The following is a 12,506-nucleotide window of genomic DNA, read 5'->3' on the forward strand; positions in this document are numbered from 1 at the left end:
AGCTCAAAGTAAGAAACAACTTGTTTGAAAAACTTGCCACATAAAAGTTTCATAAAAAAGAATAACCAAGTGAATAAGTTTAACATAAAAGTTGTATTAAAATGCACTAGTACCTGTGTTAAAATCTAATTTGGTCATCTGGAGGGCATATGCTTCACAGTCTTTTTTACTGAAACTGAAAATAATTACAGGCTGAAAATTTCTTTCCATAATCATCTTCACAATTTTGAACACATTTGATGGTCCTGCAAAGATAAAGGATTGGCTTAAAAGTTAATCTTTTTATATAAATCATTAATTTAAACCCATATATCCATGAAACTAAAAGCAAAAATCTAATTTGAAGTCAAATAATTTGAAGCTGAATGACGAAGTCAAAATTAGAGATTACCTTTTGTTCCTCCTTTCCTCCCTTTCTGATCTCCTTTTGCCAAATCTCCTGCATCTCTTAGTACTTGCATTGCTGTATTAAAATTATCTTCTCTGAAATCACCCTGGAACCAAAGTTATTCTTCTAAGCAATTTCATCAAAAACGTCAAGACAATTCAAACATTTTTCACATGACAAATTTTTCTCAAATAACAAAAGTAATTTCTTAGCATAAAAGAATAAAATTATACCAAGTTGACTAAAAATTCATTTCTGAAAGATTCCCATGATTTTCATACAGTACTAAAACCTAGAAAAAATAATTTATAAACCAAAACCTAAATAGAGCAACTTGCCTTCATCTACTATTTATGGTTATAACACTAAAGAGTTATAATTAAGGAAAAAACAAAACACAAAAGTCACTTACGTTTTCATCAACAACAAGATGAAGGCCATCTCCCCCTGCTGGAAAGATATAATGCTGCAATGGAGTTGGTCGATAATCTGTGTAAATTACATGGCAAGGCTGTAAAAAAAATTTTTAAGAAAAATTTGAATAGTTTATTACTTAAACATATACATTTTTTTTCCAGCTAAATTTCTTTTGAGCCTTGAAGGTACTGAGGAAAATAGGTGACACAGTGGATAGAATCTTGGACCTGGTGTTAGGAAGATACTAGTTTAAATTTGGCCTGAGACACTTACTAGCTTATTGACCATGGGCAAATCATAACCTGTTTGCCTCAGTTTCCTCATCTGTAAAAAAATGGATGACAACAGTACCTACCTTTCAGAGTGGTTGTGAAAATAAAAAGAGATTATTTGTAAAGTGCTTTGTAAACCTTAAAAAAACTACATAACTTCTAATTATTAACCTATGTAAATACCATATTGAAAACACCAAATCCATAGGAGAAAAATGTTTTAAATCTTCCTAAATAATTAAGAAACATTTAAAGAACACATGTAAAAAAAAGAAAACTCAAGTCACAGCTACCCACTATTGCCTCAAAAGGATCCAAATGTAATACCTGAAATAAAAGGTCACACTGTGTAATTTGGGTCAAATAACCCAGGCTACCAGAATTATAGGATTCCACCCCTGCTGCTTCCAAAGCTTCACTCAAAAACCAGGGATTTCTAGCTTCCTCAAAATAACGATTGGCATTCTACAGGGAAAAGGATGTTGCAGATCAGCTGGCAAAAGCTCTATAACCTGTAGGAGAAAGAATGGGAACTTCCTTTGAAGTTCCCAGAGCAGTATTCCTTTGAGTTTAAGAGGTGTGTATAAACTTAAATCTCTAAAAATTAATTCTCTTTGAAAACCAGAGACAAGAAATGGAATGCTTTGTACATGGAAGAGACAAGGCCAATTTGGCTGAAATGTACAGTGCAAAAGCAGCAGTAATGTCCAACAATGAGGTTAGAAAGATAGGTTAGGTCTTTAAACCTAAATAGAATTTATACTGAATCCTTGAGACAATATGGAGCCACTGGAATTTATCCAATGGAGCCATCACAATGGGGATGTGACATGATCATATATGAGCTTAAGAAAAATCACTTTGCAGGCGGTATGGAGGATAGACTGTAGTGCAGCAAGATTAGTTAAGAGATCCCACTCAAAAGGTTATTTCAATAAACTAGATGAGATATGCTAACAGGGGTTTGAATTAAAAGAGACTTTTTTTTGGGGGGGGGGGGTTGGGGGGCAATGAGAGTTAAGTGACTTTCCCAGGGTCACACAGCTAGTGTCAAGTGTCTGAGGCTGGATTTGAACTCAGGTACTCCTGAGTCCAAGGCCAGTGCTTTATCCACTGCATCACCTAGCTGCCCCAAAAGAGGCTTTTAAAAAAAACAGGTTTAAAATAGAAAGAGTTGGAGATGCGGTGGAGGCAGGAAACAATATGCAATAATGAGCCTAAAAGTGTAAATGGAAAAAAAATAACAAAACAAGCAAAACTAAACGCTATGAAATTATAATGACCAAGCTTGGCCCCAAAGGAAAAATATGGGAAAACATCACTCACCAACAACCACTTCTTGCAGAGGTGAGGGACCATGGGTGAATATAACACTGAATATAATATCAGACATTTTTTTCAGGGATAGGTTAGTTAGTTTTGTTGAACTTTTTCCTCTTCTGTTAAAAAATATATCTTAAAAGAGACACCTTGGGAGCAGATTAGTAAAGGATACAAAGGATACAGGGATTCAGGGATATGCAGATGATGTAAACTGTGCCAAGCCCCCCCCCCCAATTGATACAAATTTATTTAATATTTAAGGCCTATTATTACCTTGTAGGTTTTTTTTTTAGAATGACCATTGTACTCTGTCAAAGGCCTTTTCTAAATCTATTTATATAACAATCTGCTTTTAAAACTTTTTGTTTTTAACATGATAACGTTGTTTCGCTAATATTGAACTATCCTTGAATCCCTGGTATCTCTTTATCAAATATCTCTGAAAAGGGTCTGATATGGCACAATGTAAAGAGTCTAATGCTTATGACATGTGTGACCTTGGGCAAGTCACTTCTTGGGCTTTAGTTTCCTTGTCTCTAAAATGAAGGTGTTAGACTAGATGGCCTCTGAGGTTCCTTCTAGATCTGGATCTAAATGGTCAAAGGATAGGAACAAACTTATCTAAAAAGAATTGAAACCAATCAACAATACGACAAAAGAATGCACTAAATCACTAACTACAAAAGAAATACAAATCAAAACAGCCCTGAGATTCCACATCAATTTCACACTGATCAAATCCAGGAAACAAATTATTAAGGAATGGCCAAGCAAGAGACTGTATAGGAATCTAAAGGAATACTAATGTGCAGTGAAAAATGATGGATATGGTGAATTTGTAGAAGCATGGGAAGACTTATATGTAATGTGAATAAGTAAAACCAGGAACATACATGACAACAATGTTAATGGAAAGAACTAAAAAATTGAAAACAAATTATATGAAATACCAATGACAAAGTTGAGCCTTAAAGAAGAAATATAAGAATCTTTCCTCCTGTTTCTGCAGAGAAGGGGAGATTATAGGTATGGAACAGGGAATATGATGCAAATAAATATTGGAACAAGTTTTTTCAATGTGTAGTTTTGCTAAACTTGTGATGTCTTTTTTATTCTTTACTATGTATAAAGCAAGGCTCTCTGAGACAGAGAAGGATACACTGTCAGTGAGGTTGAAAAAAAAAGATATGGAAAAAATCTACATATATGTGCATATCTGTATCTCATCTACCTATATAGATACGTATATGTAAATACATAATCTATATATAGATGTGTACATGTATGTATAGATATATGTGTATATATCTTTATATATAACTTTATGTCTATATATATTTTAAATAAGAAAAATTAATAAACGTATGAGAATATTATTATTACCAGAGGCCTCCTGCTATGAGAGCATGGATTGATCTTTCTAAGGTTCAGTGTCCTGAAGTTACCTCACATCAACATGAGACCACTCTCCAGTTATTATGCCTTTTGATTTTCCTTCTATGCTCTAGCACTGTAAATAATGTATTGTATAACAAATTCAGGCAAGAATGTCTCCATGTGTAGCCTATGCAAGGTGATCACTCCTCTCTCCATCTGTTACTGGCTCATTTTCCTTATTTATTCTCACCCTGGTTTCTAAAGCAATCAAGAGGTACATTCTGATGTTTCCTCATAAATTATTAAAATTTGCAATAATCCCATCACTAATTCATCAATTAGTTCTGAGCCCTACCCCAAAGGATTAAGTAGTAATTTACTAAATAAAGTGTAGAGTTCTTTTCTCACTAGCTTTAAAAAATAATTTTGTTGGTATCTTTTGTTTTTATATCACCTATATTTCTCAGTGTATTATTTTTGGAAAGTCATCCCTAATAACAAAATAATAATAATAATAATAGTAAAACTAAGCTAGGGGGCGGTTAGGTGGAGCAGTGGATAAAGCACCAGCCCTGGATTCAGGGGTACCTGAGTTCAAATCCGGCCTCAGACACTTGACACTTACTAGCTGTGTGACCCTGGGCAAGTCACTTAACCCCCATTGCCCCGCAAAAAAAAAAAAAAAAACTAAGCTACACACAAAACAAGTCTTACATCATCTATAGTGTTCCATGTCCCTCACCTCTGCAAACAAAGGAAGGTAGTAGCTTCTCATCTCTCTTATTTGAGGATGAGCTTGGTCATCATAATTTGGAAGTTTCCAATTTCAGCTGTTTGTCGTTGTTGTTGTTCCTTTTACATTGTTGTGGTCATTGTATATACCTTTTTCTAGTTTCTTCTTACTTTACTTTTCATCATTTAATGTTACCCCATACTTTACTGTATTATCTTCACAATATACTAATTTATCACGATTTTTTTTTAGTCACACTCCAAAACATGGACATCTACATTGTTTCTACTTTTTTATTACTCCAAAATGTGCTATTAAAATATTTTAGTGAAAAAGAGAAAAAGACCTATTTGTACAAAAATATTCATCGCAGCTCCTTTTTGTGGTGGCTAAGAATTGGAAATAAATAGATTGCCCATCAATTGTAGAATAGCTAAATAAACTGTGGTATATTATTATGAGGAAAAAAAAAAACATGAGACCACTCTCAACCAATCAGCTTGAAGCAGTGTGTGAGGTGGTTGGTTTTGGGAGTTGGTGGTGGGAACCTCGTGGGGTTGGCAGCTGAACCAGGAGTAGTTGAGGTAGTCAGAAATTTCCTATTCTTTCAGAGATACTTGATCTCTCTTTGTTAACCTCTAATATATTTTAATAAATGTTTAATACCTAAACTGTTAAACTGTTGTCCTAGTTAGCTTTCCCCACAAGGAGACATGTAGGGTAACCATACACATTAGTTTTACCCATCAGTTTTGGTGAGCCAGCTTCTGATCTTCACATTGGGTAAGAAATTTTCTCTTATTTCCATGTGCCTTTCTCTTTGAGTTTTCAAACGGATCTCTTCAACCGCCTAAGTACTTTAGTCTGGTTAATCAGACAAGCTGAGGTTAAGATCATGTTTAAACTTGGTTGGTTTGAATTTGAATATTCTATTCCTTTTTATTTTTTACCTTTTTTTGTTTTGTGGTAAGGAAAGTGTTTTATTTGTTGTTGTTGTTGTTTTGTGAGGCAACTGGGGTTAAGTGACTTGCTCAGGGTCACACAACTAGTAAGTGTTAAATGTCTGAGTCCAGATTTGAACTCAGGTCCTCCTGAATCCAGGGCCTGTGCTTTGTCCACTGTGCCACATAGCTGCCCCAGGAAAGTTTTGAATATCAAGGAAAGGATTCGAAATAGCACACCCCAAGACTCCCCATTAGGAAAGCTACTCATGGATTGGGATAAAGGAAAACTTACAGTGAAGTGAAATATGACCAAGAGAAATCTTATCAGACTGTGTTTTATATGTAATAACTTATTACAGGAAGAATGGCCTGAACATGGGTCATTTAATCCCCAAAGATTGAGACATTCAGAGGGGTACAGAGAAGCAGAATGAAAACAGTTATAGACCCCCTTTTGTTTGGGAAGTAATGAGCTACTCCCTCATTGGAGATATTCAAGGCTAGAAAATGACTTTTCAGGTATGTGGGAAAAGAGAGGTGAGATTAGATGGGATTTGAGGTCTCTTCTCTCTGAGATTCTGTGATTTTTTTAGTAAGGTGGTAACAAGATTAAATTACTGTTAATAGATTAATAGTGCAAAAGTATTCAGTTTGGATAAAAATAGGTAAATCCTGGAATCAGAGAGGACAAGAGTAGTAATCCAGAAATATATCAAGTAGCTAACAAAAAAATGCACATATATACCAGTTCATATGTATGTCAGATTTTTCAGCCATGACATATTACAAGTTGTCTGTTGTATTTCAAATGGTATATGGATACAGTTGTTTGTACTTTCCCTATGTGACTCTATGTTCAGTTTTGACAAATACCCATGCAGACTATTAGAAATTGTAGGCTTTCATTCATAAACTAAGATATGGTAGAAAAAACATTACAAGGATGCTTGCTTTTTGCTTTATTTCACCCTCTCCCTTCAGCTTCTTTATTTTAGGCAGGATTAGTTGTACAGTATTATACATAAACCATTACCTAAAACTAAAGTATTGTGCTCCTTGACATAGAAATGGTGTTTTGAATAAGGAAAGAAATACCTGTTTATGTAAATGACAAATCCACTCTGCAAACTGTCGAGCATTTGGAATAGTAGCAGAAAGGAAAACATAGTGAACATTATCAGGAAGCAAAATAATAGTTTCTTCCCATACCACACCACGCTCTAGAAAACAAAAATCACAAATACAGAGCTCCAAATTAGTGAAGTAACACTACCACAAACCATTTTTCCCTCATATACTCACCCTTACCACAAATCTATATTAGCAATACATTGGAGCCACGCCATAACATAAGCCCCCAACAAAATTATGCATTAAAGTACAATAGCCTGAATACTTTGTAAAGGAGCTCAAAGTATCCCCTAAAGATAGCTTCATATTCAAAGGACCAAAGTATTTCTATTTGACAGTGAACAAGGGAGACTAATGATATGTACAAAGTCAAAAAAGCAAAAGTAAAAATTATATAGCTGGAAATACACTATTATTCCACAATGGATCTTTTAACTTTACCACAGGATCCTTTAAAAGTAAAAAAAAAAAAAAGGAATTCAATTATAATTACTGGATTCTTTTAAGATAGGGAACATCAATTTTTTTTAAACTGATTTTTAAAAAAATAAGATGGTCCAATACAGATTTAATAATTGTCAAGCTAAAAAGCACAGAACTAAATTTTGCAAATTTCCAAAGGGAAGAATAATCTACAGGGGAATCTCTAAAACAAACAGCACCAATTATTCATTCATTCAGTCAACAAGCATTCATTTGCTGCACACCATGTGCCAGGGGAAACGTACATGCAAGATATACACATAGCAAAAGACACAAGTACACAAATATGCAAAGCTCATTTTGTAGTTCTAAAGAACTAGAAACTAAGAAGGAGCCTGAAAACTGGAAAATAAACAAATTATGGCAAACGAATATAACAGATTACTATGTCAATTACTATATCAAAGGCACAATTTCAGTGAAACCTGTTAAGACATGTGAACTGATGCAGAATAAATTGAGTAGAACAAGAAGGACAATTTATACAATAATATCATTGTAAAAACAAACAATTTTGAAAGCCTTCTGATGAACTATGCTTCCAGAGGAGTGATGATTAAGCTATGACCATACTACCCGAGAGAAACATAATGGAATCAGGGTGCAGAACAAAACATATTTTTGGACATGGCCAATATGGGAGTTGGTTTTGCTTGATTATGCATTATTTGTTACACCAATTATCTTTTTCTTCTTAAGCTGTGGTGGGTAGGAACCAAGGTGGGAGTTTTAGCGGGGTGGGGAGAGAAAGGGTGGGGATAAAACTGATTTTTGTTCATTAAACAAAAATAATGAATTAAAACATAGAAAAAGAAATGCATAAGTAGATGGAAAGTAATCTCAGAGGGAAAGCACTCTAGCAGTGAGAGGGGCCTGGGAAGACCTGAAAATGGTTAAGATATGAGCTGTCCTGAAGGAAGTCAAGGAAGACAGAAAACAAAGGTTAGGAAGATCTTTTAAAAAAAAAAAAAGAAAAAAGAAAAATGAATATAAGCAAGAACTTTTATTACCTTCTTAAAGAACTAATTTCTATTTAGAGAGAAATCTGACTAGTGTATGCTATTACAACAGATGAGATCGAGCATGTTTAAAACTTGGAGAATCATCAAGGACCTACTGAATTATTATTCATGTTATTTAAGCACAAGAGGATCTGAAAATAAAAAAGCATGATTCAAGACCACCTTGAAGTATCAAATAAGGATCAACATTCACAAAATGTTCACAGTAGCACATCCCCCAAAACCTCTCAATTGCCATAAGATACTGGGAAGAACTTGGAAGGAGAAAATTCTAGACAGTGAAAGCAGCCAATGAAAGGACCCAGAATGGAGTATTGTACGTGAGGGATAGCAAGAAGATTAATGTCATGGATAAGAACCTTTAGGGGTAAAAACTGTAAAGTCAGGAAGGAGCAAGTTTGTGAAGAAGTTTAAATGCTAAACAGGATTTTGTATTTGATTCTGGAATAGAAACACAATGGAGTTTGTTGAGTACGGGGATGACAAGATCATACTTACATTTTAGAAAAACTATTTTAGAAACTTAGTGGAGAATATATTGGAGTAGGGAAAGGCAGGGAGACCAATCTGAAGGCTATTGAAATAGTCAAATTGTAACAGACCAAGGATGGTGATGCCCTTGAGAGTAATAGGGAAGTTTGAAAGAGAGGAGGGTTTGGGGGGAAAGATAAATGAGTTCTCTTTTAGACATGTTGAGATACAGTTCATGAAGGACATTTTATAACTCATCCTCAGAAAACAGAATATATATATACATTACCTGAATCTCTCATATAATGAATTTCATCGAATATAACCCAAGCAACTTCTCGCATAACCTCAGACCCTCGGTACAGCATACTTCTCAAAATCTAAAGGATTGAAAACAGAATAGTTTCTATAAGACACTTTAAAATTTAGTGGAAAATAGCTTTTCCCCAAGAATAAGCAACTGGAGAGTTTTTCAAAGAACATTAGGATTTTTTTAGGTAGAGGGATAGGTAACCAACAATGTTTTCCTAAATATGCTTTAAAATGTCAGAATTATCAGATATTATTTTTAAAAGTATGTAGGAAACATAGCTATAGTGCGAAGACAGTCACATTTCATCCCCTTTCCCTACAGTTTCCCAATGTACAGCAAAGCCTATTCCAAAACCTACTTTCAATTTCTAGGGTCTTATCCCTGAAACCACTTTTAAGAGAATCACCCATCTATGACATAAACCTCAGATGGTCTATCAGCCCTCACATACTACCAACAGTGCTTCTAGTTTTTTGACCATTCATGGGTTTTCAGTCATACAAACAACATGGCTCCTTAAGGGGTTCTCAATATACCAAAAGCACAGAGTTTTGAGGAACAGGCAATTATCTTCTTTTTGGGACCAGATTTGTGATGTCATTTGTATAGTAATGATGCAGTTAAGACTCTCCCTACATAATATATATCAGCAACTGTTCTGCAATTTATAGTTTTAGAGTTTATAATATCTAGGGCACTGAGGTTAAGTGACTTGCCATGGGATCTAAAAGCAAGTATGTGTAAGAGACAGACTTAAACAAAGGTCTTCCCAAGTACAGTGTTTTATCTACTACACTAAGGCAGCCTACCTATCTTTAATGCTGGTCCAAAAACATAAACTGTAACTTAAGAAGCAAGGAAAATTAAAGCAGCACCAAAATGCAAAATAGCATATGTGGGCCAAGAACTCACATTAAATATTCTTAGGGCATCCATTTTTGGATTCAAGTCCACTAGTATCTTAAATGGGTCAAGAATTAACCACTAAACAAACAGGAGACACTACTAAGATTTTTACTGTCCCATATTTACCAGTCATACTCATATGTCATCATTTGGATGATTCAAAATGTAAAAGCTAGTGTTTAAACATGCTCTAACATAACAGTAAGCACTTAAATACAGATTTTTTTATATTATTTTCAGATTACTAACCAAATAACTATAAGAAAGCAAATTTAAAATCTAAAATACTGTATATTTTAAACTTTTAGATAAAGTATATAAATATTTTGAATTTTTGACACAGTATAGAATTTTACAAGTTCTAATTTCAGAAGCAACTAGGAGGGAAAAATAGTGAGTAGTTAAGTAATTTACCTCAGTAGTCATAACCAGGCAAGATGCTGTAGGATTAATGGTGACATCACCAGTCATCAGGCCAACATCTTGAAACTCTTCATACATTTCACGATATTTCTGATTACTTAAAGCCTTAATCGGGCTGGTAAATATCACACGCTGCTTTTCTCTCAAAGCCAAAGCAATAGCATACCTAATTATGTGAAACCAATTAAAAAAACACTCACACAATTTATACTCAAAGTTTTCTTTTATGATCTATCAATATGCTTGTAATTTCCCTCTTAGAAAAAAGTTTTGGGGGCCACTAGGTGGCACAGTGGCTAAAACACCAGCTCTGGATTCAGGAGGACCTGAGTTCAAATCCAGCCTCAGACATTTGACACTTATTAGTTGTGTGACCCTGGATAAGTTGCTTAACCCCCACTGCTCCACCAAAAAAGGAAAAAAAAAAGAAAGAAAGAAAAAGAAAAAAGGTTTTCACATGAATAAAATTCTACTGGGTTTCAGAAAACCAAAAAGGATTTCATCCAACGTTAAGAACCTCTTACTCTACTTCAAACATGAAAGTTAAGAAAGTCTGTTAAAGTAACAAATGTGAAATTTCTCTCATGGTCTAAATGCACAGGCAGAGTTTAATCAAATTTTGAATATGATTAATTCAATGTTATTAAAAAGCATTAATAATCACTTTTACGTTTCTAGTTCCTAAGGAAGGTTATTATGAATATGAGAAATGAAGCTTCTAATTTTTTTCCCTTCTGGACTCTATATATTCCTTGAGCCTGAAATTTTGACTCATTTTCACACACTATTTTTTAAGCTACTAAAGCTTAAAAATTCACTAAAACTTTTAGGATATACTATATATGTATACATTAACACAAACACACAGACATATACACATTATATAGTGACCTGGAATATTATTGTGTATTTGAATTTTGAAAGAATAATCCTAGCAAGTAATGATCAATATGAGTCAGTATTTATTAAGCATACTAAGTGCTGATACCAACAAAGGAAATGGAAAAAACTATGAGGCCCCAGCATCTACAATTTAGAGTGGGAAACAAAATTCAAAGACATAAAACAATGACAGAGCAAGACATGGCAATATATTAACCAACTGTCAAATTTTGTCCTAATATATGTATAGTTGGAGTATAAAGGCAAAAGAAAGAAAAAAAAGAAAAAAAAACCTGCCCAATAAATTAGGACCATCAACACATGTTCTGGTAAATAGTATATATATCTTTCACCAACCCAAAAGCTAGCTCCACTTCAACCCTATCCATATATGGATCCAGAGTGGAGAGACCTGGCTCTTCCTTATGTTGTCTCCTTGGTCAAAAAAAAAAAAAAAAAAAGAATGTCTGGAGAAAAATGAATGGCCTCTAAGCAGAGCTTTGGACTAGAATTTATCTTAAACTGTTGAGAAAAGACAGAACCTCTCCTCTACTCTTTAACCTTTGCCACAGAAGATGGATGTCAAACCTGGGGCAAAAGGAGTTCACCTTTGTTAAGAATGAGGATTCTAAACTTAAACTTCAGTAAATCAACTTCTGTTGGTGAATACAACTTTTCTGTTATTGAATTAAAATGAACTGAGGCAGTGTAATGCATCAGAAAGAGCACTTACTTGGGCCACTAATTACTTTCAGTATCTTGCATCAATGGTTTAAAAGCCACTGGACCACGAAGTCAGAAGAACCAAAAGACTTGAGTCGTAGTACTAAACAAAACTGGTGCATAAACAAATTGTTTACTACAGGCAAGTAACTTCTCTAAGCCTAAGTCTCCTCCTCAGTGAATTGAGGGAACTAGACAAAATTATCTTTAAGGCCTTTCTTGCTCTAAAATTCCAAAACTATGAGCAAGGACACAAATGAAATCAGAACTGAAAATCACCTTACAGTAGAAGTTACAGAAAAGAATGCTGATTTTTAAAAGTTTATTAAAAAATGAAGTTACTTACTCAGCACATACAGTTTTTCCAGCTGATGTATGTGCAGAAACTAGAACAGACTGGTTATTATCCACACATTGAATGGCTTCTCTCTGAAAGGCATCAAGAATGAATGGATATTCCTGCAAAATAAATAAATAAAAGTCAACAATGCTGTTTATAACAGATACATGATCCTATTGCCAAAAAGAGAAACGGGGATTAAAAAAAAAAGGTTTTTATCAACAAGTATTAAAAATTGGTCTCAATGTCTTAATCTTTCATGCTAAGGGAAAAGACTTTAAAATTTTTGAATATCATAATCTCCACCAACTTCTATTCTGATACCACGAACAAAACTCTCTAAGGAAAATGAAAGAGA

General features: G+C 34.2%; 1 protein-coding gene across 1 annotated transcript in view; it reads right to left on the reverse strand.

Moving 5' to 3' along the window:
* The window catches only part of MTREX (Mtr4 exosome RNA helicase), a 92,188-nt gene that overhangs the window by 70,004 nt on the left and 9,678 nt on the right, over positions 1-12,506 (reverse strand). The window contains exons 5-11 of the mRNA XM_043976883.1: positions 12,155-12,267; positions 10,195-10,369; positions 8,851-8,941; positions 6,550-6,674; positions 801-899; positions 392-494; positions 114-245 (exon numbers count right to left, since the gene is read on the reverse strand). Of these exons, the coding sequence (XP_043832818.1) occupies positions 114-245; positions 392-494; positions 801-899; positions 6,550-6,674; positions 8,851-8,941; positions 10,195-10,369; positions 12,155-12,267 (838 nt within the window). The remainder of the gene's footprint in view (positions 1-113; positions 246-391; positions 495-800; positions 900-6,549; positions 6,675-8,850; positions 8,942-10,194; positions 10,370-12,154; positions 12,268-12,506) is intronic.

The sequence above is a fragment of the Dromiciops gliroides genome, chromosome 1 (assembly GCF_019393635.1).
Source record: "Dromiciops gliroides isolate mDroGli1 chromosome 1, mDroGli1.pri, whole genome shotgun sequence".
In the NCBI taxonomy this organism is placed as follows: Eukaryota; Metazoa; Chordata; class Mammalia; order Microbiotheria; family Microbiotheriidae; genus Dromiciops; species Dromiciops gliroides.